Raw genomic sequence first — 27,246 nt, 5'->3', positions numbered from 1 at the left:
GGGGCCGTGCGTGCCCAGGGGTGCTCCACACTGACTGGTCACTGGCCAACAAGCGTCTGCTAGGCCTTGAATTAGGGACTGGAGGCTTCTGTGCTGGCCAGTGCCCTCTGGCTGAGGAGCCCTTGCTGCCTGACCACAGGGCGCGGAGAAGCCTGGCGTTGGCCCGGCGTGAGCGCCCTCTGTGAGTCACACGCAGCTTGGAGCCCTGGGTGTGTCAGCATGAGTCATCCTTGCAGTCACACCCTTTGGGGAAAAGACAATGGAAAATAAAACAGCTGCCAAAGACCATCATCCTAGTGACAGAAACACGCTCCCAGGAAGGGACACCCAGACAGGGATGAGAGGGACGCACGTCCACAGCCTACCGTCCCCGCCCTGCGGGGCTCCTGCACTCAGCAGCCTCCTGGGCGTCTCCACAGGGCACACACCTGCCACCGAGTCCGTCTTCCGGAGCCAGCCTCGCTGAGGGCCAGGCCGTGCCCCTCATCCCGCAGGGGCTCCGGGTGCTGGCCACCCCAGGGACGCCTGGGCCCCGTCCTTCCGTCAGCCGTCTGTGTTGGCCGAGTGGCTGGGCCCTGGCTTTGCTCTGATGTGTCTGGGGTTGTCTTCTTACTCTTCATCCTCACACCTTGGGTCTGGGCCGAGCGGTTGCTGATGACCCGAGGCTGGACGAGGGTGCTTCCCCGAGCCGCCAGGCCCCCTGTCCCTGCACGTCCACCCATGTGAGCCAGGCCCCCGACGCAGGGCAGTTGTGAGGCCTGGTGGGGCATAAGCGACCGCACAGGGTGCTTCCTCTTGCTGGTGGCCGAGACGTACGTCCTCCCTGGGTGGACAGGGGTGGATCTCGACAGAGCTCAGGCCGTCACACAACGAGTTTGAGCAAAACCTCTATCCCGGGTTTCAGACTTGCCCGTAAAATTCAGAGCGTGATCCCCACAGCTCAGGGCCGGTTTTAAGGTTACGCGTCACCCTGCCTGACGTGTGCGCCCCCACGACGGGGCTGCGCCAGATACAACTGACAACACCAGGATCCCCGCTGGGCCAGAGGGGGCATCGCCGCACGGGAAGGCGCGGGCAGCCCGCTCTCCAGCTCTGCGCACCCTCGGAGGGCTGTCACTGCCGCGTGACCGCCCCCGCACCGGGAACGGTGTCTGTCACTGCTCCCCGGAGCTGTTACTCTGTTCTGCAATCTCCTGTGGAAAATGTCCCGGCAAAAAGCTCTCTTATTCGACTTGTCCAACTTGAATGACTCAGCGCTAAGTGCACTGACCTGCAAGTCCGACTAAAAATGGACAGTTTCCTTGCCACCCAGCAACCGGCAAACAGAGGTGTTTGATCGGAACACCCGCAGCAGAACGCAGTGTGCACGTGACCTGGCCTCTGCGCCCAGCACTGCGCCAAAGGGCACCGTGGCCTCAGGCCTTGTCCTTGCACACCCACCACGGGGACCGCCCCCACGCCGGAGGCCGGCCCAGCGCACCACCCTTCCCACCCTCTCCCGGCGGGCAGCCCCTGACTCTGACCCGGGACCAGACCTGGGGTGCCCGGTGTTTGCCCACGGGGAAGTAGGGGGTCCTCCTCCATAGGAGTTTGTCGCCGCTGTCCCGAGGGCGTGGGTCCCCCCGTGGGGCGTGTGCCGTCCTTGGGCAGAGGCTTGACCACCTGTGTTTCCCACAGCGGTGGACGGCGAGGAGGGCTGGTCCCCGTGGGCTGAGTGGACCCAGTGCTCTGTCACCTGCGGGCCTGGCACCCAGCAGAGGGGGCGGTCCTGCGACGTCACCAGCCACACCTGCACGGGGCCATCCATCCAGACGAGGATGTGCAGCCTGGGCAAGTGCGACCACCGCTGTGAGTGTCCCGCCACCGACCGTCCCTGTGTGGGTGGGTCACCGACCAGGGGATTTGGGTTTGGGAGGACAGCCTCCCACGGCCTTTCTGGGGTGCTCCCAGCCTCATCCAAGGGCTCCTGCTGGGTCTGCTCCCCTCAGCCTAACCGATGAGCAGACTCCCGGCCGGGCGTCCCACGCTGATACCTGCCCCTCGTGTGCTAGTCCGGCAGGACGGTGGCTGGAGCCACTGGTCGCCCTGGTCGTCCTGCTCCGTGACCTGTGGGGTCGGCAACATCACGCGGATACGTCTCTGCAACTCACCGGTGCCCCAGATGGGAGGCAAGGGCTGCAAAGGCAGCGGCCGCGAGACCAAGAGCTGCCAGGGCATCCCGTGCCCAAGTGAGTGCCGGATGGGCACGTGGGGCGGGTGGGGGGGGGGTGCGCACGTGGGTGGGGGCCTGTGGGGGTGGGTACATGGGCGGGGCCTGTGGGGGTGGAGTCTGTGGGGGCATGCACGTGGGTGGGGCCTGTGGGGGCGGGCACATGGGCGGGGACTGTGGGGGCGGAGTCCGTGGGGCAGGCACATGGGCGGAGACTATGGGGGCGCTCACGTGGGCGGGGGTTTATGGGGGCTTGCACGTGGGTGGGGACTGTGGAAGCGGAGTCAGTGGGGGTGCGCACGTGGGCGGGGACTGTGGGGGCGGGGTCCGTGGGGCGCATACGTGGGCGGGGACTGTGGGGGCGGAGTCTGTGGGGCGCGCACGTGGGCGGGGACTGTGGGGGCGGGGTCCTTGGGGCGGGCACATGGGCGGGGACTGTGGGGGCGGGGTCCGTGGGGCGGGCACATGGGCGGAGACTATGGGGCATGCACGTGGGCGGGGGGGGGGGGTCTATGGGGGCTTGCACGTGGGTGGGGACTGTGGAAGCGGAGTCAGTGGGGGTGCGCACGTGGGCGGGGCCAGGGCCTGCACCGTCGTCTCCCCTGTTCAGTCCTGTGAGGACCCAGCTGGCCCGAGTGGGGAAAGCCGCCCGTCCCCTTGGCCCGGAAGCGCCCCTGGGTGGGGACGCGCTCCTCTGAGCCGTGCGGGTGCATTACCGCTGACCTGCCACCCACGACGGCCGTCCACAGTCCTGGCACGGGTCCACACGGATAGTAACACGCGGGTCCCCAGCTCCAGGATGCCTTTGGGAGCCTGATTCGTGGGCTGTCCTGTCACTCACAGAAAGCGGGCGGGTGGTTGCTTTCACTGCTTGTTAACGTGTTACCACCATGTACTGGTGGCGACGAGGCAGCGTTCGCAGTGACCCCAGCGTCGTACAGCCTCTCGCGTACCTGACCGAGGTCACCTGCAGCCCCCGTGGCTAGTTCTCAGCCTCCAGACACGTGGTGCTGTGGTGTGGTTTCTCTTCCCAGAGCTCCAAACCAACCAGCCGAGGTCCGGTCCTTCCCGTCACCCGGGTTCTCTCCAGTTCTCCTGTCGCCTCTTCCCTCCCGGCCCGCCCCGCGGGTCACACGTGCCGGACGCTGTCTCTGCTCTCTCCCCGCAGTCAACGGCCGCTGGAGCCCCTGGTCGCCGTGGTCCGCCTGCTCCGTCACCTGTGCGGGCGGCATCCGGGAGCGGACGCGCGTCTGCAACAGCCCGGAGCCCCAGCACGGGGGGAAGGCCTGCGTGGGGGACGTGAGGGAGCAGCAGATGTGCAACAAGAGGAGCTGCCCCATAGGTGCGCGGGCGTGGGGGGCCGGGGGGGCTGCCCGCAGGTGCCGCGCGCCGGACACCCAGCCGGCGGCCCTCAAGGCGTGCGCCGTCCAGGGCTCGGTTGCTGCAGCCTCCGGGAGTCTTTTTTTTTTTTTGTATTTTTCTGAAGCTGGAAACGGGGAGAGACAGTCAGACAGACTCCCGTGTGCGCCCGACCGGGATCCACCCGGCACGCCCACCAGGGGCGACACTCTGCCCCCTCCGGGGCGTCGCTCTGCCCCGACCAGAGCCACTCCAGCGCCTGGGGCAGAGGCCAAGGAGCCATCCCCAGCGCCCGGGCCATCTTTGCTCCAATGGAGCCTTGGCTGCGGGAGGGGAAGAGAGAGACAGAGAGGAAGGAGGGGGGTGTGGAGAAGCAAATGGGCGCTTCTCCTGTGTGCCCTGGCCGGGAATCGAACCCGGGTCCCCCGCACGCCAGGCCGACGCTCTACCGCTGAGCCAACCGGCCAGGGCTGCCACCGGGAGTCTTTGCGGTGTCCACCCCGCTTTCATTTTGGCTGAAGGAAGAAAGTCTAGAAAAGAAAACTCAATCTCAGCACACGTTAGCCACTATGCCAGGTTCCTCTGCATGTTCACGGCAGTGTCCTGGGCGATGGGAAGTCTGGTGTCTGGGCTGGGACACCGTGCGGTCACCAGCCTCTGGGGGACAGTGTCCTGATCGCCCTGTGCCGAGTTCGAGTACATGGCGGCTGCCGGGCCCGCGGCCTGACCTCCCTGCTTCCCCGTGCAGACGGCTGCTTGTCCAACCCCTGCTTCCCGGGAGCTCAGTGCAACAGCTTCCCCGACGGCTCCTGGTCCTGCGGCTCCTGCCCGGTGGGCTTCCTGGGCAACGGGACCCACTGCGAGGACCTGGACGAGGTGGGTGTCCGCCAGGCAGAGGGGCGTCCGTCTGCCCAGCTGGGGACGGCGGGCTCACCTCCGCTTGTCCCCGCAGTGCGCCCTGGTCGCAGACGTCTGCTTCTCCACCACCAGCAAGTCCCTCCGCTGCGTCAACACCGACCCCGGCTTCCACTGCCTGCCCTGCCCCCCTCGCTACAAGGGGACCCAGCCCTTCGGGGTGGGCCTGGAGGCGGCTCAGACGGAGAAGCAAGTGAGCAGGGTGGCCCTTTGCGTGAACCTCAGGCTTCCGGCCGTTGGCCAGGACCCGGGGCAGGGAGGGTGGAGGGGGCAGGAGAGAGCGTGGTGTTCGCCGCCCTCAGACGCATCCGTGGGGGCGCAGAGTTCTGTTGTCACGCACGGGCTCCAAGGGGACCGGGTCTGGTTTTTCATGAGCGAGCTCCACGCGGTCATCTGTGGCTCGGACACAAGTTGGCAGCGCTCAGTGGGGTGGACGCTGCCTCACGGTCGCTCGCTCGGTGGGAACAGAGTCTGAGTCTCTGGACGCGCCCCAGCCACTGCCCGTCTGCAGCGACCCTCCAGAGGGCCCAGCCCCCGCCGCGACCCTGTGCGGGCCTGGCCTCGGACCCTCCCGCGGGGGCTGGCGTCTCAGTGAGCCCTGCCCGCCCCCCAGGTGTGTGAACCCGAGAACCCGTGCCAGGACAGGACGCACAGCTGCCACGCGCAGGCCGAGTGCATCTACCTGGGGCACTTCAGCGACCCCATGTACAAATGCGAGTGCCAGACGGGCTACGCGGGCGACGGGCTCATCTGCGGGGAGGACTCGGACCTGGACGGCTGGCCCAACAAGAACCTGGTCTGCGCCACCAACGCCACCTACCACTGCACCAAGGTGAGGGCGTGGGGGCGGGGCTTCCTCGCGGCCCTGACAGGTGCTCGCCCTCCTGGGGCGCCCCGTTCCCTGACAGCGGGCGGCCGTCAGTCCCGAGACCCCAGGAAGGGCGCCTGTGGGTGTGACTGCCCAGTGAGGGTCATCCACACCCCGGACGCCGGGGCACGGTCAGCAGACGGCGTCCGTCCGAGAAGCTCAGGTTGCTGTAAGGACATCCTCGTTTATTTTTTCATTCTCATGAAGTTTCAGTTAGGAATTTAGTCACTTAGAAAATGGTGTGTCTGATAAGGCTGTGCTGGAATCCCACGCCCGGTCTGACAGGCTCCTGTGTGCCCACTGAGAGGGGGCCCAGTGTCCCTGCTCCGTGTCGGCCCCCGGATGTCCTCACTCCTCACGGACTGGGGGTGAGACTTGGCTTAGACGCGGCCCCGGCGCCCAGGCTTTTGAGGTAACGCAGACCCGTAGCAGAGACGCCGGCTTCGCCGCCCGCCCTCCTGGGTGTTTCCAGTGCCCCCACGTTGCTGGTGCCCGCGCAGCTCCGTCCTGACTTAGAATACGGCGGGACTCAGGCGACTGCCACGCCAGCCATCTGCTTTCTGGGAAGAGCTGACCCAGGGGCAGTGACCCGGCTCGTGGAGGCTGAGCCTCGGGCTCTGAGCCGGTCACTGCTCGGTTCCAGCCTCGGGCCCGCCTGGCTCACTCGGGGGGGTTAGCACTGTGGGAGCCTCGGTTTTCTGGTGGACGGGCTGAAGTTTGCGGGAAGGAGAGGGGGCCCCCGCTGAAGGCTCTGTCCTCATTCGGGAGCGACAGTCCCTCGTCAGGAGTCACGCAGCTTCTCAGGGTCCTGGGCCAGGACACAGCCTCTTTCGTCTCGACTGCGTGGGGTGGTGACACCCTCTCCAGGCAGCACTAGAAACGTGCGTGCCTCTGTCCTCGCTGCGTGGCCTCTCGTTCTCCCGCGCTCCGTGAGGACCGATACGTGACATCAGCCTCTCCACTCTGTGTCCACGGCTTTATCCGCCTGCCCTCCCGGACACGGGGCTCCCCGGGTGCCCCTCTAACCGTGCACTTCCTCTGACCACAGGACAACTGCCCGCTGCTGCCTAACTCCGGGCAGGAAGATTTCGACAAGGACGGCACCGGGGACGCCTGTGATGACGACGATGACAATGACGGCGTCACTGACGAGAAGGTTTGACACCTGCCCGGGGTCTCGGGTCTGGGGTCCGGGGGGGGCATCACCTCCTGATAAAACAGTCACCATGAATCGTTGTGACGGGCGCCCCTGGCTACGTCGTCCGCAAGTCACCGCCGCGAGCCCTGGTCTGTCAGGGTAGAACGGTGACCCCAGGAAGCGCGGTGCTGTCCGGGTGCCCGGCCAGAACCATTTGTGATGGTTTCGTTTACTTTCAGTGGCTAGAAGGGACGCACCACCTTCCTCCGGGTGGGGGCCAGGGGTGGGCGGGACCTCACGACACAGGTGAACTGGTCTCTACGGCAGTACGAGGGATCCCCACTTCCTGAGCAAACTCACAAAACGGGTGCTTTGTGGTCAGGACACGATGCAGGACGAGCAGGTGGACAGTAGTATTTTACAGCTTCATGGTGTCTGACGTCCGCTGGGCCCGGCCCATTCCTCACTCATTCACTCAACACTTACGTGTCTGTCCTCGCCAGGAAGCTCGTGCTGTGGGAAATACCAGAACTTGTCACGGGGGTGATTATGAAAGGACCCAGTGCGGGAGTGTGCTCAGCCTGGGGCACGAGCCCTCCTTCCCCGGTCCCTGCGCCCACAGCTCCCGACGGTGGGCCGTCCAGCAGACGTTCCTGGGCTGCTGCTTAAACCCGTCCTCTGCCCTTTTCTAGGACAACTGCCAGCTCCTCTTCAACCCCCGGCAGTTCGACTACGACAAGGACGAGGTTGGGGACCGCTGTGATAACTGCCCGTACGTGCACAACCCCGCCCAGATCGACACGGACCACAACGGCGAGGGGGACGCCTGCTCTGTGGACATCGACGGGGACGGTCAGTGCTGCCCATTTCAGCGCCTGTCCTTAAGGTCCAGTGAGACCTGTGGGCGAACGGTTATTCGGTACTTGTAGAGTATGCTGGACCTCACCTGTGCACCGAGCTCACCTGTGCACCGAGCTCACCTGTGCACCTAGCTCACCTGTGCACCGACCTCACCTGTGCACCGAGCTCACCTGTGCACTGACCTCACCTGTGCACCGAGCTCACCTGTGCACTGACCTCACCTGTGTACCGAGCTCACCTGTGCACCGAGCTCACCTGTGCACCTAGCTCACCTGTGCACCGACCTCACCTGTGCACCGAGCTCACCTGTGCACCGAGCTCACCTGTGCACCGAGCTCACCTGTGCACCAAGTTCACCTGTGCACCGACCTCACCTGTGCACCTAGCTCACCTGTGCACCGAGCTCACCTGTGCACCGACCTCACCTGTGCACCGAGCTCACCTGTGCACCGAGCTCACCTGTGCACCGACCTCACCTGTGCACCGACCTCACCTGTGCACTGAGCTCACCTGTGCGCTGAGCTCACCTGTGCGCTGAGCTCACCTGTGCACTGACCTCACCTGTGCACTGAGCTCACCTGTGCACTGAGCTCACCTGTGCACTGACCTCACCTGTGCACTGACCTCATCTGTGCACTGAGCTCACCTGTGCACTGAGCTCACCTGTGCACTGACCTCACCTGTGCACTGACGGAAGATGAGATGAGTCACTAAGCTGTTCTCACAGGGCCCATGGTCCGTCTGCCCGTCTCTCCCTGTGGGGCAAGGGCAGGGGTCGTCAACCTCTGGGCCATCCTTGGAAAACCACAACCTGGTATCTTGCCCCTCGGACGCCGGCTCTGGGGCCCCTCATGGCGTCTTCTCTGATGCACATGCTGTCCAGACCCCCAAGGGCCCAGTTTCCTCCTCACTGACTGCTTCTCGGGGGTCTGGTCAGCATGTGTGCCTCTCCCCAGGGTACCAACGACCAAGATCTTATTTCTCTTCATTCTTTGTTTTTTGTTTATATTTTTGTGAGAGACAGAGAGACACAGAGAGAGAGGGACAGATAGGGATAGACAGACAGGAAGGGAGAGAGATGAGAAGCATCAATTCTTCGTTGTGGCACCTTAGTTGTTCATTGATTGCTTTCTCATGTGTGCCTTGACCAGGGGGCTACAGCAGACCGAGTGACCCCTTGCTCGAGATGGCGACCTCAGGGTTTCACACTTGGGTCCTCAGCATCTCAGGCTGACACCCCATCCACTGCGCCACCGCCTGGTCAGGCTCCCTCCGCCATTCCTTGCCAACTTCCCCCAGGTTCCAGGTGTCCACAGACAGGAACCTCTGACTCCACTAGGCTGACCTTTACCCCCAGTGTCCCGTGCCCAGAAGCAGCTCGCGGGCCCCACGCCTGCACTCACCCTCACCTGTGCATTTCCTGCTGTGGCACTGACCACTTCCCCAACTTCAGGACTGAGTCCAGATTGCTGGGGAGTCTCCTCCAGCAGCGTCCGGTCCTGTCCAGCCCGCCTGGACCCGGGCTGCCCCTTCGCCTTCCCAGACCCTTCCCTCTGCCCCGTGGTTGGGGACGTTTGCAGCCTGGTCGCTGGTGGCCGTGTCCTTGTGGCCAAGCGCGAATGACCCATGTCTTCTCGTAACTCCACTCGTCCCGGGTCATGGTCCATTTTCGTGTTTCCTGAAATACGGTCACGCACCTGAAATCCCTGTCATCTCTGCCACCGTGACTTTCCCGCTAACGTCGGGGTGGGTGACAGGGAGGCTCGTCACGCCCGGGCGCCCAGAGGCTGTTCCCTGGATGGGTGTCCCGGGAGGTGTCCCGGCAGACCCAGACTGAGCGGTGACACAGCCAGGACCCCCCCGGGGTGGCCTCACCCAGGAAACTCCGAGAGCTGGTTCTGTTTTAAATGGAGGGAATTTGAACGTTGATGGGAAATCTCACGTGTTCTTCCACAAAATCCGACGTTCACATTTCTCCATACGGCTAGACCATGTGTGTTACATGCAAGCGCGGCTGTAAGAGATTTCACGGGATAGGGAAGCCCTGTCGCTCGCTCAGCAGGCTTCTTTATGTCCCCGAACCCCCGCAGATGTCTTCAACGAGCGAGACAACTGTCCCTACGTCTACAACACTGACCAGAGAGACACGGACGGCGACGGCGTGGGTGACCACTGTGACAACTGTCCCCTGGTGCACAACCCTGACCAGGTAACCGAGAGGCGGTGACTGATCAGTGCCTGTGAGCAAGGGGGGTGTCCAGGACTTAGTCACAGATAGAATCGTCCTGGTGGGTCTCCACGAGCCCCTCCAGGACACGGCGGCATGGGCCCGCCCGTCCATCATTTTAACTGAAAACACTTCTTGGACTTGGAGCGCGGGTGGCGCTGCGTCTGGTGGCCCCAGGCCCGGCGAGCAGAGGCTGTGCCATGCTCTGTAGGGACGTCGTGTCTCCGTCTCCTTGTTCCCCGAGTCTCTCCGTGGACGTGGCCTGTGGGAGACACAGCGGGGACGGACGTGTAGGCGTCATTCACGGGGTGCCCGGTGGGCAGCAGTGAGCCTGCAAAACCGTTCATTCCTGTGTCACTCATTGATCCTGGCAGCGTTTTCTGTGTGAACAACTGCAGACCTACTTTTGCCCGTGCGCCATGTCAGAAAGGGACTTGATTCTGGATGGTTTTCTCCAGTGTCCCCCGAGTGCAGGGAGTGCCGTCGAGAGGTGTGTGTGGGGGGACAGAGACTCCTGCATTGCACCTCGTTGTGTGTGGACAGCCGTGGGACCTCGGACACTTGGCTCCCATCCACAGCCCTGCTGTACGCGGGCTGGATGCCGCCGTCCCGTCCAGATGCCCACAGTGACCGTCGGCTGGGCACGGCTCGCTGGACGGACACTCAGTGCTGCTCTCTGTGCTCTGTCCCCAGACCGACGTGGACAATGACCTCGTGGGCGACCAGTGTGACAACAACGAGGACATCGACGAGGACGGCCACCAGAACAACCAGGACAACTGCCCCTACGTCTCCAACGCCAACCAGGCCGACCACGACGGGGACGGCCGGGGGGACGCCTGCGACTCGGACGACGACAATGACGGCGTCCCCGACGACCGGGACAACTGCCGGCTGGTCTTCAACCCCGACCAGGAGGACTCGGACGGTAGGTGTGCGGCCGGGATGCAGGGCAGCGTCCTCTGCCCGCCCGCCCGCCCGGTGCCCTGCGACCTCCGCCGTGACCTCCTCTGTGCGTCCCACTCCGATTGCGTGTCTATGTGCATCCACACGAGCGTGGTCCCAGCCTCTGCGGGTGTTCAAAGCTTGTGGTGATCTCTGTGAGAAAGGGCCAGTGACAGACAGGCTGGAGCAGGGGCTTGCCGTCCTGAGCGCGGCCTCGGGACCCTCCGGAGAGCCACGGGGCTTCAGCAGGGGACACGTCCGGTCCCCACCGCCGCTCAGCTCGGGGACGGGCTTGTGGCTCCGGGTGGGGGGACCCAGGCTTCTCCCCAGGAGGAGGGCTGATGTGCGTGGGAGCCTCTCGTGGTTTTTAGGGTTTGCTCGCACACGTGCGTGCACCATACACTGAGGGGGTGCGTGCCACTGTGCAGGAAGGGGGTAGTTGAAGAACGAATGGGAACTGGTTATCTTTTCCTTCCTCTGTGCCAAGGGCACTGACAGGGACTGTTTAGTGACCTGTAGCCCATCTGTGGGGACCAGGTGCCATGGGGGGCACAGGGCCTGGCTGCCGCCTCTCCCCACCTCGCTGGGAAGTCCTGATCCCCCTGGGCGGCAAAGTCACTTTCAGCGGCTCTGTTGCCACGGAGATGGTGGGCGGGACGACATGAGGGTCATACACGATGCTCGGAGTGTGTGGACGCCCACACACGTCCACGCTGGCAGCTTGCCCGCTCACTGCCCGTCTCAGTTCAGAGCTGGTGAGACCTAACGGTGACCCCTGCCCCCAGAGGACGCTGCCCGGGGCAGGCTCGGCCAGCAGGGTCCGGGAGGGTCCAGGCCTCTGCTGGCAGCGAGTGCGGTGCCCCAAGGGGTGAGCGCCGACCCTGAGGCTCTGCCTGGCCTCCTGAGGTCCGTGCGCTGCGGCGTGTCCTCGGATCCGGGAGGCAGATGGCGAGCCGCCCCCACACTCCGGTTTTCCCGCGTGTCCGTGCCGACAGGGGACGGGCGGGGAGACGCCTGCAAGGACGACTTCGACAATGACAGCGTGCCGGACATCGACGACGTGTGTCCCGAGAACAGTGCCATCAGCGAGACCGACTTCAGGAACTTCCAGATGGTCCACTTGGACCCCAAGGGCACCACTCAGATCGATCCCAACTGGGTCATCCGCCACCAGGGCAAGGAGCTGGTGCAGACGGCAAACTCCGACCCCGGCATCGCCGTGGGTGAGCCCCCCCGTCCCCCAGCAGCCGCGGTCCCGGGGCAGGCGAGCCCCCAGCCCCCCAGCAGCGCAGTCCCGGGACAGGCGAGCCCCCCCGCCCCCCAGCAGCCGCGGTCCCGGGGCAGGCGAGCCCCCCGCCCCCCAGCAGCCGCGGTCCCGGGGCAGGCGAGCCCCCCGCCCCCCAGCAGCGCAGTCCCGGGACAGGCGAGCCCCCAGCCCCCCAGCAGCCACGGTCCCGGGGCAGGCGAGCCCCCAGCCCCCCAGCAGCGCAGTCCCGGGACAGGCGAGCCCCCCCCGCCCCCCAGCAGCCGTGGTCCCGGGGCAGGCGAGCCCCCAGCCCCCCAGCAGCACAGTCCCGGGACAGGCGAGCCCCCCCGTCCCCCAGCAGCGCGGTCCCGGGGCAGGCGAGCCCCCCGCCCCCCCAGCAGCCGCGGTCCCGGGGCAGGACCACCGCTCCCCTCAGAGGCTCGTCTGGTCCCCGTGCCCCTGTGGTCTGTAAATCCTGCCCCCTCAACACACACATGTGCCTCTCCTACGTCGGGGGTCTCACGTCCCGGAAGCCCTTTGCCGTTTGTTTTATAACCTTTGGCTGCAAACTGTCACGTGAGGCAGCAGAGCTCGGCTGGGGCTCCGCAGGTCCGAGCTGGACAGAGTCCGGCCCGTGTCGTCAGCGCCACGGCCAAAGAACCGGAGCCGGGTGGGAGCACGTCCGAGCGCCCCCATCGGGGCTCCACGTGGAAGGGCCGGTCCGGTCCCGTCCAGCCACCCCGAGAGGCGGCTCTGCCCGCCCCTCACGGCTGCCGCCCTCTCTGGCGTCCAGGTTTCGACGAGTTCGGGTCCGTGGACTTCAGCGGCACGTTCTACGTCAACACGGACCGGGACGACGACTACGCCGGCTTCGTCTTCGGCTACCAGTCCAGCAGCCGCTTCTACGTGGTCATGTGGAAGCAGGTGACCCAGACCTACTGGGAGGATCAGCCCACGCACGCCTACGGCTACTCGGGCGTGTCCCTCAAGGTGGTCAACTCCACCACGGGGACCGGCGAGCACCTGAGGAACGCCCTGTGGCACACGGGGAACACGGCGGGACAGGTGAGCGTGGGGCGGCGGCTCCGGCCACCGCGGTTCTCGGGAGAGCTGTCCACCCCACCGAAGTCAGCCCCCCTCGCTTCTGTCCATTTTAATCCAGACGACAGCAATTTGAACAATGTCATCCTGAGCCTCTGCCTCGTGGAGGGTGGTGAGCTTGATGCACCGCATGACGACCCTCTCGCAAACCACACATTTCTGTCCTCTGCTAGAGGGAGGGGGCTGCTTTTGAAAGTGCATTTCCACCCTGGCCAGTTGGCTCAGTGGTAGAGCGTCGGCCCAGCATATGGAAGTCCCAGGTTTGATTCCCGGCCAGGGCACACAGGAGAAGCACCCATTTGCTTCTCCACCCCTCCCCCTCTCCTTCCTCTCTGTCTCTCTCTTCTCCTCCCACAGCCAAGGCTCCATTGGAGCAAAGATGGCCCGGGCACTGAGGATGGCTCTGTGGCCTCTGCCTCAGGCACTAGAATGGCTCTGGTTGCAACAGAGCGACACCCCGGATGGGCAGAGCGTCGTCCCCTGGTGGGCGTGCCGGGTGGATCCCGGTCGGGCGCATGCAGGAGTCTCTCTGTCTCCCTGCTTCTCACTTCAGAAAAACACACACACAAAGAAAGTGCATTTCCCCCGTGGTCCAAGGTTCAGGAAGCAGAGGGTCCAGAGTTGGGTCCGTGAGCCCCGCCCCAGCGCCGTGGTTCCGGTCGATGGGTTCCTATGTGCACTAGGATGTCGCACCAGGGGTGTGAGTCGTAGAGACTCGTCTGCAGAGCGATGGGCGTGTCTTCCACCCGGTGTTGTGAAGCCGTGCTCCGGGCCCCGGGCGCCCGTTGTCCTCACGCGTGACGGTTTCCCCTCAGGTTCGGACATTATGGCACGACCCCAAAAACATCGGCTGGAAAGACTACACTGCCTACCGGTGGCACCTGACCCACAGGCCGAAGACGGGTTACATAAGGTGGGCCACTTCGTGTCCCCGAGGGTTCTGGCGGGCGGGTCTCCTGGTCAGGAACGTGTTGCTCAGCTGCACGTGTGGATGGACCCGCCCAAGCGGTTCTGCTGGCAGCTGGTGCCGGGCTTTTCCCTCCAGGGGCTTTCTCCTCTCTGTCCTGCACCTTCTACCGCTAGTCACTCCGCTAGTCACTCCGCTAGTCACTCTGCTAGTCACTCCGCTAGTCACCAATTTAAAGAGAACAAACAAAAGCAGGCCCAGGTGGGCAGCCCAGTCGGCTGGACTGTCGCTGATGGGCCGAGGTTGCGGGTTCGATCTCTGGTCAGGGCACAAACAGGAATCGACCGATGAATGCGTGGACAGGGGCAGCAACAAATTGCCGTTTCTCACTCCCTCGCCCACCCCCTTTCTACAACCAACCAACCAACAAAAAGTAACAACGCAAACAGAGCTGCTGAGGGACAGTCACACCTGCCTAATGAAGACGACCTGGAGGGGGACAAGCTCTGTCCTCCCAGGACGCCTCCAGGCGTGCAGGACGGGGCCGCTGGCTCCCAGGATGCCTCCAGGCGTGCAGGACGGGGGCCTGTCCTCCCAGGACGCCTCCAGGTGTGCAGGAAGGGGGCCTGTCCTCCCAGGACGCCTCCAGGTGTGCAGGACGGGGGCCTGTCCTCCCAGGACGCCTCCAGGCGTGCAGGACGGGGGCCTGTCCTCCCAGGACGCCTCCAGGTGTGCAGGACGGGGCCGGTGGCTCCCAGGACGCCTCCAGGTGTGCAGGACGGGGGCCTGTCCTCCCAGGATGCCTCCAGGAGTGCAGGACGGGGGCCTGTCCTCCCAGGATGCCTCCAGGTGTGCAGGACGGGGGCCTGTCCTCCCAGGACGCCTCCAGGCATGCAGGACGGGGGCCTGTCCTCCCAGGACGCCTCCAGGCGTGCAGGACGGGGCCTGTCCTCCCAGGACGCCTCCAGGCGTGCAGGACGGGGGCCTGTCCTCCCAGGACGCCTCCAGGCGTGCAGGACGGGGGCCTGTCCTCCCAGGACGCCTCCAGGTGTGCAGGACGGGGCCGGTGGAGTCCCAGGACGCCTCCAGGTGTGCAGGACGGGGCCGGTGGCTCCCAGGACGCCTCCAGGCGTGCAGGACGGGGGCCTGTCCTCCCAGGACGCCTCCAGGCGTGCAGGACGAGGGCCACTGGCTCCCAGGATGCCTCCAGGCGTGCAGGACGGGGGCCTGTCCTCCCAGGACGCCTCCAGGCGTGCAGGACGGGGGCCTGTCCTCCCAGGACGCCTCCAGGCGTGCAGGACGGGGGCCGCTGGCTCCCAGGACGCCTCCAGGTGTGCAGGACAGGGGCCTGTCCTCCCAGGACGCCTCCAGGCGTGCATGACGGGGGCCTGTCCTCCCAGGACGCCTCCAGGTGTGCAGGACGGGGCCGCTGGAGTCCCAGGATGCCTCCAGGTGTGCAGGACAGGGCGGTGGCTCCCAGGATGCCTCCAGGTGTGCAGGACGGGGCCGGTGGCTCCCAGGATGCCTCCAGGCGTGCAGGATGGGGCCGCTGGCTCCCAGGATGCCTCCAGGCGTGCAGGACGGGGCAGTGGCTCCCAGGACGCCCCCAGGTGTGCAGGACGGGGCCGGTGGCTCCCAGGACGCCTCCAGGCGTGCAGGACGGGGCCGCTGGCTCCCAGGATGCCTCCAGGTGTGCAGGACAGGGCGGTGGCTCCCAGGACGCCTCCAGGTGTGCAGGACAGGGCGGTGGCTCCCAGGATGCCTCCAGGTGTGCAGGACAGGGCGGTGGCTCCCAGGATGCCTCCAGGTGTGCAGGACAGGGCGGTGGCTCCCAGGTGGCTCCCAGGATGCCTCCAGGCGTGCAGGACGGGGCCGGTGGCTCCCAGGATGCCTCCAGGTGTGCAGGACGGGGGCCGGTGGAGTCCCCACGACTCTGAGAACCGGCACGCGCTCACTGGGAGAGCCGTGGACCTCCGATGCGTGAACAGCTCCCCTGAAACCCGTCTCCGCGTGACAGCCTTCAGCACGGTTTTCAGTAAAACAACACAGGACGATTTAAACGTGGAGTGTTCATGCAGAGCTCAGCTGCGAGAATCAGGGCCCGATGCTGTCGGGGGCTTCCCGGACACGGGGTGGAGGGGTCTCGCCCACCAGAACCAGCAGACGGGAGCAGCGTGCAGGCTGGGGGCCGGGGGTGCATTTCTGCAGGGGAATCCGCACCCGTTCAGTCACCTGCTCCTCGTCAGCCCGTGAGCCCTGGGGACAGGGAGCCCCTCCTGGGCGGGGCCCTCCTGGGCGGGGCCCTCCTGGCTGTCACGCAGCTCACTCAGTGGGCTCAGCACCGTAAGCCCGTGGCTGGGGTGCCTGTGAGAGCCACGGATGGACGGCCGTGGGGAGAACCCAGGGCCCATGCAGACGGAGAGCTGCCGGCTCTACGGACAGACGGACAGACGGAATAGGAGGGCGTGCTGCTCGCCAGGCGGGACTGGTCTTTGGCCCTGGTGGGCGGAGGCCCTGGTGGAACCCACGTCCACTCTTACGGCGGCCACAGCGAGTCTGACGCTGCCCAGTTACTCACGTGTGGAGGGAGGTCGGGGTGGTGCGGAGCCACGGTGTCCAGCGTGGCCAGGGGAAGGTGGTCCCCGTTCTCTGCCGGATGGAAGTCCGGAGTTCACGGTCTCTTCCCCCCGCCCCCAGGGTCCTGGTGCACGAGGGAAAGCAGGTCATGGCGGACTCGGGGCCCATCTACGACCACACGTACGCCGGCGGGCGGCTGGGCCTGTTTGTCTTCTCTCAAGAGATGGTCTATTTCTCGGACCTCAAGTATGAATGCAGAGGTGGGTGTGCAGACCGGTTAGCAGGGGCACGGGGAGGGGACGCAGACCTGTCCTCCTCAGGGGCTGCCCCGCCGGGCAGGACGCTGACCACTCAGTCCTGGCTGATGTCTGCTTGACCAGCTTCGTTTGTTTAACTGTTCACTTGTTTGTTTTACATTGAAGTGGATGTCTTTGGTGGGACAGACGCTGCCCAGTTACTCACGGGCCCTACCATCCCCACTGCGCTCTGTCCTATGGCTCCTGGGCCTTCTGCCCCCCAGGCCCTTAGAGGGACTTGAGATTGTCACCCTTGTGGAGGGAGGGAGGGAAGAAAGGGGGGAGGGAGGGAGGGAGGGAGGGAGGGAGGGAGGGAGGGAGGGAGGGAAAGAGGAAGGAAGGAAGGAAGGAAGGAAGGGAGGGAGGGAGGGAGGGAGGGAGGAAGGAAGGAAGGAAGGAAGGAAGGGTGAGGGAGGTAGGTTCTGTTAACTCTACAATTGTATTTGGATCAAAATATTAGAGACTGGAGGGGAACTTGGCTCTTATCTGGTCCCATTCCACCCTGTCCCCCAGAAAGAGGAGGTAAATAAGGCTCAGAGATACTTTTCTAAAACCAGACATTAAGTACAGCGATGAAGGAAACACAAGAATGTTGTTTTACCTTCTTGCATCTGGCGAAGTTTTCTTTGCATTAGGCTAGGTGGCCTTACTGGACATTTCTTCTTTTCCCCTTCCCTTTCCCTTCCTTCCTTTCCTCCTTCCTCCTTCTCTTTCTCCCTCTTTCCTCCCTCCCTTCCTCGCTCCCTCCCTCCCTCCCTCCATGCCTGTCTGCATCCACGCATTCATCCAACCATATGTGGATGTCTTCTTTAAATTAAAAGTTTCCTGGCCTGACCTGTGGTGGTGCAGTGGATAAAGCGTCGACCTGGAAATGCTGAGGTCGCTGGTTCGAAACCCTGGGCTTGCCTGGTCAAGGCACATATGGGAGTTGATGCTTCCTGCTCCCCCACTTCTCTCTCTCTGTCTCTCCTCTCTCTCTCTCTCTCTCTCTGTCTGTCTCTCCTCTCTCTCTCTCTGTCCCTCTTTCTCTCTCTCTGTCTCTCCTCTCTCTCTCTCTGTCTCTCCCTCTCCACTCTAAAATGAATAAATAAAAATAAATAAATAAATAAAAGTTTCCTTTCAGGTCACAGGTAACAGTAAACAAAGCGAGTCGAGAGCCGCCCCCTAACTGTCTGCCGCTCTTTGCAGACCTGTGAGCGGCTCGCTGCCCGTCCCGCCGTGTCCGCAGATGCCGCCGCCTCGCCCCGTTCGTCCAGGCCCTTCCAGCTTCTCTGTCCTCACCGGCGTCCTCAGTCCCGACCTGAACTCCGAGCGGTTCTTCACCTCCTGTCGTCCACCCCAAGCCCGAATGCCTCCAGAGGCCCCCACGCACGGAACCCACAGACGAGCGCCCGCCCGCCCGCCGCGGGAGCGGGGCCGATCCCCGGGAATGTCTGTGGAGTGACCGTGGACGGGCATGGCGTTGTTTCCTCTTGTTTGTTTAAAAAGAATGACGTTTACATGTGAAATGTAACTACTCTCTGTATGTGTGTGTCCACGGAGTGGAGGGGATGTTGTGCATGAGGCCCTGCCCTGACCTGGTCCTGGGGGAACGGTGTCCCCTGTGGTCAGGCGTGTCCTTCAGGCCCGAGCGGGAGGCTCTGCCCACGTCCGAAGCCTCCCGCGGGGACGAGGCCGGGCGATGGCAGTCACATGACGTAGAGTTGGCAGTTCACGGATTGGAGCATTAAAAATGATTCCAAGTGTAAGTGAGGACCCCTCCCCCGTGCCTTCCCACGCCGAAAGCCCCCTACGCTTGGCAGAGATGGGTGTTTATCAAAGACGGCGGGGACGTGGGTCAGATGGGGGCCCGGCAGGACCTCCTCCGTGGACGGTGACGGGAGCGAAGGCCCCTCCCTCGGCTGGCCACTGAGCTGCTGCAGACCCGAGATAGCCGGGACCTTAGCTTGACCATTGCCTCCACCCCGGCCCTGTCCCCCCGAGCCAGCCGGGCGGAGACGAGCCAGCCATGCGCCAGACTCTGAAGGCACAAAGAGTGGCTTTGACCCAACTCGGTGACACGTTCCCTTCCACTTATAAAGGCTGTGTTCATATTTATTGAAAGAAAGACCGGATGCACTTCCGTTCCACAGTAACTTATTTGAATTCTGCCCAGGGTTATAGATGCCCGCTAGGTAACCGCTAGAAGTAAACATGTAACTAGTCTATAATAATATAGAGGCAGTTACAGCAAAGACCACCTTCCTGTCCAAACACAAGGCTTTATGACTTACGTTGTCACAATGGAGCACACTGTAAAACGGAGGAGAATAAATAAATAACAACGAGAGTTTATAATGGAACCTTTATGTATATTGTTTGCCGGTGGCTTTGATTCAGCGTGGCTTCCTGTTACCTCCCTGCTGTAGACAGGATTTTAAAATCTCTGCCGGCGAAATCAGCGTGACGCCTGCTGAATCCAGCCGGTCACCGGTCACCCGGTCTGGACTGGACAGGCTTGCTTCGTTGCTCCTGTGAGTGGCGTGATCTTTCTGCGGGGGGAGGGGGGGTGTTAACCAGAGGAGTCTGTCTTGTCCAACGGAAGCAAGTCTTTCTGTTGATAGTGATTTTGTTTTGATGCCAAAGAGAGAGAATCTATAACCCGTCTTAACGCCCGCTCTTCCTCCGATAAAGTGACGCTTGTTGCCTTCGCTGAGGTTGACTCTCTTTTTCTTTTGCTGAGCTGGAGCTTTTTTTTGTTTGTTTCACTTCTCTGTGGACCTGTGTTCCCGAGACGACGGTGGAGACGTCATCACGTGCAAGGGTCGTGAAGGCTGCCGGTTCTCCGTGCTGGTGGCGTTTGGCCGCAGGACACCGTGGTGTGTGTGGGACGATGATGTGAATACTTAGAATGTACATTTCTTGTAAATTATTTATGTTTTCTCTTTTAAACCCAACTTCTCGTGCAGACTGATGAAACTCCGTTTGTTTTGCCAAAGACTGTAAATACGTATTTATTTGTTCCATGGTCAACATTTCACCACAGAGACCTGCATTTAGCTAGAGCCTCATTTTCTTTTTACTTTAAAGATGAATAACAAAATAAACTGTACAAAGGTTTTCTATAAATGAATCTCCCTTTTTTTTTTTTTAAAGAGTTTCTACAGGGAAGGGGAAGAGAAGAGAAATCCCAACGGGGAGGTTTGCCACTCGCTCCCTGTGACGGACATACACTCGCCTGCTGGGTCGTGGGGTGGGGGTGGGGGTCCCCTGGTCTCTGCTCTCAGGTGCCGGCGAGGTTGGGGTCCGCTGGGGAAAGCAGAAACGGGTCCAGGTGATGGACGACATGGCCGTCAGTCCATCCTGCTGCTTCTCACGGTCGAAGGAGAACAGAATCGCGCAGTTGAGTTTTAACAAATCCACTGAAAAGATTCAGAGAAGCTGATTCCCCCGTCAGAACCCTCTGTCCCCCGACGCGCTCTCACGCCCGCTGGAGGCCCCAGGAAGGGCACACGTCGGACCCTCATGGGACGTGACGCCCAGCGCGGACCCAGGAGGAGGCAGCGACGGCACCTCGTCCAGCGGTTTCCGCACGGGGCCGACGGCTGCCCTGGGGGCTTCTGAGAGAACGGGGTGGGGGCAATGCCAGGGAGAGAGGTCGAGGGGACAGCGGCACGTCTGGCTGAGACGAGGGAGGGAGTTGGCACAGCAGCGGCGGCAGCAGCAGCACCAGAGAGGCCGTCCCAGGCGACGGAGCTGGGGGGCGAGCCCGGCTTTGACCTGGGCTGTGAGCAGCTGGCTGTGTGACCTGAATGTGGAGGACACGGGACCAACTCACGGTCGCTGAGCCAAGGAGTCTCTGGAATGTTCAGAAATGAAACAGGGAGGGGAGTGACTTCGGGTTGACCGGGGGGGGGGGGGTCACTGCAGCCCATTGTCCTCACGAAACCAACAACAGGTGACCAGTCTCGTGACGACGCTTCGACGTCAGGCGTGGGAAGCAGACACGTTTTCCACGCATCCAGGTGCCTTTGTTGTGTCGTTCATTGAAATGCACCTGTTTCCTGTCAGGCGGCTGTGCCCCCCCTCCGCCCCCACTCCACGCGTGGGCCCGGCCGTCCGTCTCAGAACCGCCATCGGTGGGGATGAAGCATCAGCGCCTCCGGGACCCGGCAGAGGGCCGGGGCGTCCCTGGGGTGTGATGACATCACTGACAGACCTGCTCCGAGGAAAGGGTTCGAATAAACAGTGATGGAGGAGAGTTGGCTTTGGGAGGTGAACACACAACGCAGCCGTAGACAGACGGCGTCTCATAGAACTGCACACTTGAGACCTAGGTCATCTCGTGAACCAAGGTCACCCCAATCCATTTAAAAATAAAAAACAAGGCCCTGGCCGGTTGGCTCAGTGGTAGAGCATCGGCCTGGCGTGCAGAAGTCCCGGGTTCCATTCCCGGCCAGAGCACACAGGAGAAGCGCCCATCTGCTTCTCCACCCCTCTGCCTCTCCTTCCTCTCTGTCTCTCTCTTCCCCTCCCACAGCGAGGCTCCATTGGAGCAAAGATGGCCCGGGCGCTGGGGATGGCTCCTTGGCCTCTGCCCCAGGCGCTAGAGTGGCTCTGGTCGCAGCAGAGCGACGCCCCGGATGGGCAGAGCATCACCCCCTGGTGGGCGTGCCGGGTGGATCCCCGTCGGGCGCATGCGGGAGTCTGTCTGACTGTCTCTCCCTGTTTCCAGCTTCAGAAAAATACAAAAAAAACCCAAAAACCAAACAAACAAAAAAAACAAACAAAAAAACCAAATAGACATGAAATACGTGTGTATCTATTTCCCACAGAATATTGAATGGTTCCTATTTAATACTGCATTTCATGTCATACACACACATGCTGTCGTCTCATGAGGACAAGACCTCTGCACAAGGAGTGACCTCCGTGGAGAAAACTTTCATGCAGAGCAGAGTGACTACAGTGCAGGCGACGCACTCAGCGGCTCTGGGAGGAGGAGGAGGAAGGGAGCCGGCCGCAGGGGTGCTGTCCGAGTCCAGAGTCTCTGCTACGTTTGGGGGGGATGGCCCTCCAAGCACGGCTCGGCGAGCCCGAGTCCACCCCAGAGGAAGACGGGCCACCCCAGACTGCGGGTCACGGTCCTGAGTGCAGGGACCAGGAGACGCGTCACGTGCTCTGTCCCGGCAGCTCCTGAGGCCCAGTCATGTGGCCGATGACCTTTCAAGGCCATTGCGTGTTGTTCGATAAAGGATGTGGCGCCTGACTATTCTAAAACCCATCGCTACAAGGCAGAAAGCATCTCACTCAAGTAATTTCTTATTTTTTTAATTCTCAAGCTCTTTCCTAATGCCATATCTCTCTGAGATTAAAAAATGGGTATAACGCTTAAACTTATACAATTATATCTCAATAGAGTTGACCAAAAAATGGCAATTCAGCAAAATTACAGAATGCAGGATCAGCCTGACCAGATGGTGGTGCAGTAGACAGAGCGTCGGACTGGGACATGGAGGACCCAGGTTCGAGACCCCGAGGTCGCCAGCTTGAGCGCGGGCTCATCTGGTTTGAGCAAAGCTCACCAGCTTGGACCCAAGGTCGCTGGCTCAAGCAAGGGGTCACTTGGTCTGCTGTAACCCCACGGTCAAGGCACATATGAGAAATCAATCAATGAACAACTAAGGAACCGCAACGAAGAATTGATGTTTCTCATCTCTCTCCCTTCCTGTCCTTATCTGTCCCTCTCTCTGACTCTGTCCCTGCCAAAAAAACAAAAACAAAACAGGATCAACGGGGAAAAAAACCAGTTGTGTTTCTCTACACCATCCATAGGTAATGGAAAGTGAAATTGAGATAACAGTTTCATTTACAACAGCATCCAGAACAATAAGATACCTAGAAATAACTTCATCCTGAGAGGTAAAAGACTTCTCTAATGAAAAACGTAAAACCTTGCTGAAAGAAATGACCAAAAATCAAAATAAATGGAAAGACCACTCATGTTTGTAGATCGGAAGGTTTCCTATTGTTAGGATGGTGGTCCTGCCCAGGGCCACCTACAGATTCAGTGCAACTTTGTTAAAATTTCAGCAGTCTTTGTGCAGAAATGGAAAAGATGATCGTCAGATTCACTCGGGATGGCAAGGTCTCTAAAAAGCGGAAACAACACTGAAAAGTTAAAACAAATTTGGAGAAGTCACTTTCTGACTTCAAAGCTCATTGCAAAGCAACATTATTCAAGACAGCGTGGTCAGACCTTTGGACGGATGAAGCAGAGCAGAGTCTGGAAGTTAACCCCCACATTAAGGCTAATTGACTTCGTTACATGGTCCCAAGACCGTTAGGTGAGGAAGGAGCAGTCTCTCTCCATGTGTGCAAAAGAAGAAAAGGTTGTCCCCTACCTCACACTATATATATAAAAGTTAACTTAAAGTAAGTCAGCAACCTAAATGTAAGATTAAAACTATAAAACTCAAACAAAAACCTGAGCAAATCTTCATGACCTTGGATTTGATGGTGGATTCTAAAAGAGGACACAAAAAGTATGAGCAATGAAAGGAATAGTAGTCTCTCTAAATGAAAAAAAAAATTTGTTTTATCAAAAGATATTGTCAACAAAGCAAAAAAAAAAAAAACAACCAAAAATACAAATTACTGAATGGAAGAAAATATTTACAAGTTACGTATCTGATAAGGGTCAGGTATATAAAGAACTCTTACAACCCAACAACAAAAAGGTGAAAAACTCAATGTACCAGACAGGTAATGGATTCAAACAGACTTTCTCCCAAAGGAAGACATACGAATGGCCGACAAGCACGTGGAAACACGCCCAACAGCCTTGGTCATCAGGGACACGCTAATCAAACCACAGCGAGGTATCGCTTCTCATCCACCAGGGTGGTCAACACAGAGACCAAACAAACAGCTGTCAGCAAGCATGTGGAGAAATCGGGACCCATGGCTGGTGAGCACGTCACGTCCCGTGGGTCAGCTGGTTTGGAAGGCAGCTTGCTGGCTCCTTCTTGTCCCTTATAGGGACGTCGTGTCCGCGTGATCCTGTCCTGGGGGTGACACGAGAGGGCAGGAGGGCCCGGGAGACCCAGCCTTCACACAGAACCAGAGAGCAGAGGGGGCTCCAGCCGGGTTTTCAGCACAAACAGGAAGTCGGGTGCCAGTGATCCTCAGGGTAGGGGACTCGGTGTCTCGTAGGTCACCCTCTGCCCCTGGTTCTCGGCACCCCTGAGCTCCGACCCGCTCCTGGTTCAGCAGCAAAACGATGGAAAGGAAATCGCTGTCTAGTATATTCCAGGAGCTGAGTTCACAGGTCAAACACGATTTGATTGGAAAGGGAAAAGCCGGAGGTTTTGGTGGTGCCTGTGTTCCCACCACACTGGAACAACAGAGCGGCTGGTCCGGGTGGGTGGGGTTACCTTTTTCTGCAAAACAAAGACCTTAAAAGGCGGTGGTTAAGCAGCCACAAAACCGTGAAGCACCGATGTGAGGGGACACGGGGTCCCTCACGTGGATCCTGGGACTCCTGGGCTATTAGTTTATAAACTTTTTCTTTAAAATAACTGTCCATGCATGAACAAACATTCACTTTTGCAAAAGGCAAGCACCGTTGTGTAACAAAAAGCACAGGTTTGGAGCGCACGGTCGAGGGCTGTCATTTCCCGCTGTGTGACCATGGCTCTGTCAGTCGCACACCAGATAGCCAGCCTTCTTGTCTGTGACACGGAGAAGCCCCCGTGGGCCGGCAGGGACCCTGGTGGCTGCCCCCTGGCCTTCCTGCTCCGCCCTCCTCTGTCCCTGCCCAAAGTCACATTAGCAACCACTGGGGCCACTGAGAGCTTTCCTGGACGCCCTCACAGTCCCTACACCCAGGAATTCGTAAGTTTTACTGCTTTGTTTTTTCCGAGAGCCACTTGAGTTGCTGCTGCCGCTCTCTGGAACGTATTTTGAGTTAGGGCTTCCCTTGCAGCAGCTGAATAAACTGCAAGTTTTGCATTTATTAACAAAGATCCTGTCGTGTTGATCTTTCCACAGTGTTTTATATCGTTCTTACTTTCTGAAATTGTGGTCCTCTCAAGCTCAAAAAACCCAGAAATAGCTATTATGTGGCTTGCCAAACATATGACTTAAAAGTGGTTGGGTTTTTTTTTTTGTTTTTTTTTTTTTGAAAACAAAACTCAGCAAAATCATTTGTGGTTCTCTTAATAGGCAGGGAGACTCCCATCTAGCTTTTACTTTAAAATGCAGTGGAAAGTTTCAATATTTACCTTAAATCACTAACATGAGCTTCAGCAGACACCAAGATTCCAAGTTTCCCAGAAAAAAAAAAAGAGTGCAGTTACAGGGATTCCAGCTGGGAAAGACCCAGATGAACGGGGCTGACTGATTGTCGGCCGGTGCTCAGGGCCCCCAAGGGAACCCAGAGCTGCCTGTACAGAGTCTGGTGACACGGCAGCCAGCGGACCCGTCCGGGCAGCTGGGAGGCCTTCGCGACTGTGGTCAGGGCCGGCGAAGCTTGGGCCAGCGAGGCTGGGCAGGAGGGGTTGCCAGAACTCCCCCAAAATGCGTGCGTCTGCACTTCGGGGCACCCAGATCCGGAGGAGGGGGGGGTGACGGAAGATTTGATGTTAAACTTGTCCCGGGGAAGCTTGACTTTGTGTGTGTGAGCTCCCACAAAGCAGTGCTTGCCTTCTGCCCAAGCAAATGTTTGTTCACGCACAGACGGTTATTTTAAAGAAAAAGGTTATCAGATAATAGCCCAGGAGTCCCAGGGTCCACGTGAGGGACCCTGTGTCCCCCTCACATTGTTGCTTCACGGCTTTGCAGCTACTTAACCGCCGCCGTTTAGGGTCTTCCTCTGCAGAAAAGGGTAACCCCGCCCACCCGAGCCAGCGCTCTGTTGTTCGAGCTCGGTGGGAACACGAGACACCGAACACCCCCTGCCCGGGAGGAACAACAGCACTGCGGTCTCAGAAACTCGTCCGGTCGGGGGTAATAGACTCAAGCGCACTGATTTATTCACTCAACCACTCAGCCGTGTTTTACGGAATCGACTATATTTCAGACACGCTCCGGTACTTGGACAGGGTCGTGAGCGTGCAGGTCAAGTCCCTCTCACGGACCTCACACTCTTAGGGGCAGGCAGGGCGGAGAGGACAGGGCGGAGGAGCAGAGACCACTTTGGGGTCCGTGTCTGGGGACGGGCTCTAGAGAGCCTTCTGTAAGGAAGGACCCCACTTTCGACAAAGGACAGCATCTGACCCTGCAGGGAGAAGTGAGCGGAGGCAGTGAGGGCTCTGACGAGGGACCCTGCAAAGTTCTTGTGAGCATCAGACACGTCCGTGAGCCTCTGTGTGTCCCCGAAAACCGGCGTTAAACCGAAGCAGACGTCCCTGAGTCCTGCTTTCTTCCTGTTGTGACCACGGAGACTTCCCCTCGAGAGCGTGAGTCTTTTCCCACCTCTCACACGGTCTAAGCAAGGGGCACGTCCTCGGGGAGATTATATTAACCTGGATTCATCCCTGTTTTCCCGAAAACAACCTAAATCTTGGGCAGCAAAACAGGTGTGTCTGCTTGTGACCCCAACTCTGCCGGGCTTGCTCTCCGAGAACTAGGGACGGCACGCCCTCGGTGGACGCTTTTGCGTCCTGTAAGTGGCATCAGTAGGTCAGCAGCAGCGGTTCCGGATCGGGCACCGATAGCCACACCCACAGGGACCGTCACGCCATGCACGCAGCCCTCTCCATCCCTGTGACGTCACCTGGTGCCCCTGATCAGGGGTGACTGACCCACAAACGGCCCAGGAAGCACAGGCATCCCTCAGAGAGAGCTGCCTACAAACACCCTGTGAACTGTCCTCTCTGACTTCCTAGCCCCCTCCCCCCATGTGTCCTGAGCTCACGTCCCCCACGGCGGGTGCTGCTAGACGGATGCAGCTAAAACCACACTGAACAAGGCATCTGCACACAATGCCCTCTTATCTAGAGCAAGCGAGCATTTGCTGCTTTTGGCTGGGTTGGAAATCATCTTCCCTGAGATAAATCTCTTGGCCAAAATAGGATGGTTGAGAGATTCTCAAACGTTCACGTCTTCGTTTCTGCATTAATTGAATTACAATGGAGCCAGCGTCTCTGAAAACTCACACGGTCCCGAGTCCTGAGGCCGCGGCGGCATGATGTCATCTGTCTCTGTTTCTCTTCCCCGTTTGGCCAGGAGGAGAAACACGGAGAAATAAGCAAAACAGCCCTCAGGCTCCGGCCCAGGATGAGGGTCTGAGTTCTGTAGGAGGAGGCCAGCCGGGCCACCGAGCTGTGGTTTCCGCACGTAATCGGGGACTTCCAGGTGGCCGCTCTGTCCCTTGCCCTGATCAGCAAAGTCCTCAAAGGTTTTGCATTGAGACCAGAGGCGGATTAAGGTCGGTGGAGGCCCCGAGCGCAGAAGAAAATATTGGGCCCCTTAAGAAAGAAAGAGAGCCCTGGCCGGTTGGCTCAGCGGTAGAGCGTCGGCCTAGCGTGCGGAGGACCCGGGTTCGATTCCTGGCCAGGGCACACAGGAGAAGCGCCCATTTGCTTCTCCACCCCTCTGCCTTGCCTTCCTCTCT

General features: G+C 60.6%; 1 protein-coding gene across 1 annotated transcript in view; it reads left to right on the top strand.

The window, feature by feature from the left end:
- The window catches only part of THBS2 (thrombospondin 2), a 30,554-nt gene extending 12,507 nt beyond the window's left edge, over positions 1-18,047 (top strand). Inside the window, 15 exon segments of the mRNA XM_066372850.1 lie at positions 1,678-1,848; positions 2,052-2,228; positions 3,378-3,551; positions 4,317-4,444; positions 4,521-4,676; positions 5,097-5,315; positions 6,400-6,507; positions 7,182-7,341; positions 9,441-9,559; positions 10,271-10,505; positions 11,518-11,745; positions 12,562-12,833; positions 13,685-13,782; positions 16,474-16,613; positions 17,838-18,047. Of these exon segments, the coding sequence (XP_066228947.1) occupies positions 1,678-1,848; positions 2,052-2,228; positions 3,378-3,551; positions 4,317-4,444; positions 4,521-4,676; positions 5,097-5,315; positions 6,400-6,507; positions 7,182-7,341; positions 9,441-9,559; positions 10,271-10,505; positions 11,518-11,745; positions 12,562-12,833; positions 13,685-13,782; positions 16,474-16,613; positions 17,838-17,845 (2,393 nt within the window). The 3' untranslated portion in view covers positions 17,846-18,047.
- The last annotated feature ends 9,199 nt before the right edge of the window (positions 18,048-27,246 follow it).

Source organism: Saccopteryx leptura, chromosome 3 (genome assembly GCF_036850995.1).
Source record: "Saccopteryx leptura isolate mSacLep1 chromosome 3, mSacLep1_pri_phased_curated, whole genome shotgun sequence".
In the NCBI taxonomy this organism is placed as follows: Eukaryota; Metazoa; Chordata; class Mammalia; order Chiroptera; family Emballonuridae; genus Saccopteryx; species Saccopteryx leptura.
This window is presented reverse-complemented; position numbering and strand designations above follow the sequence as displayed.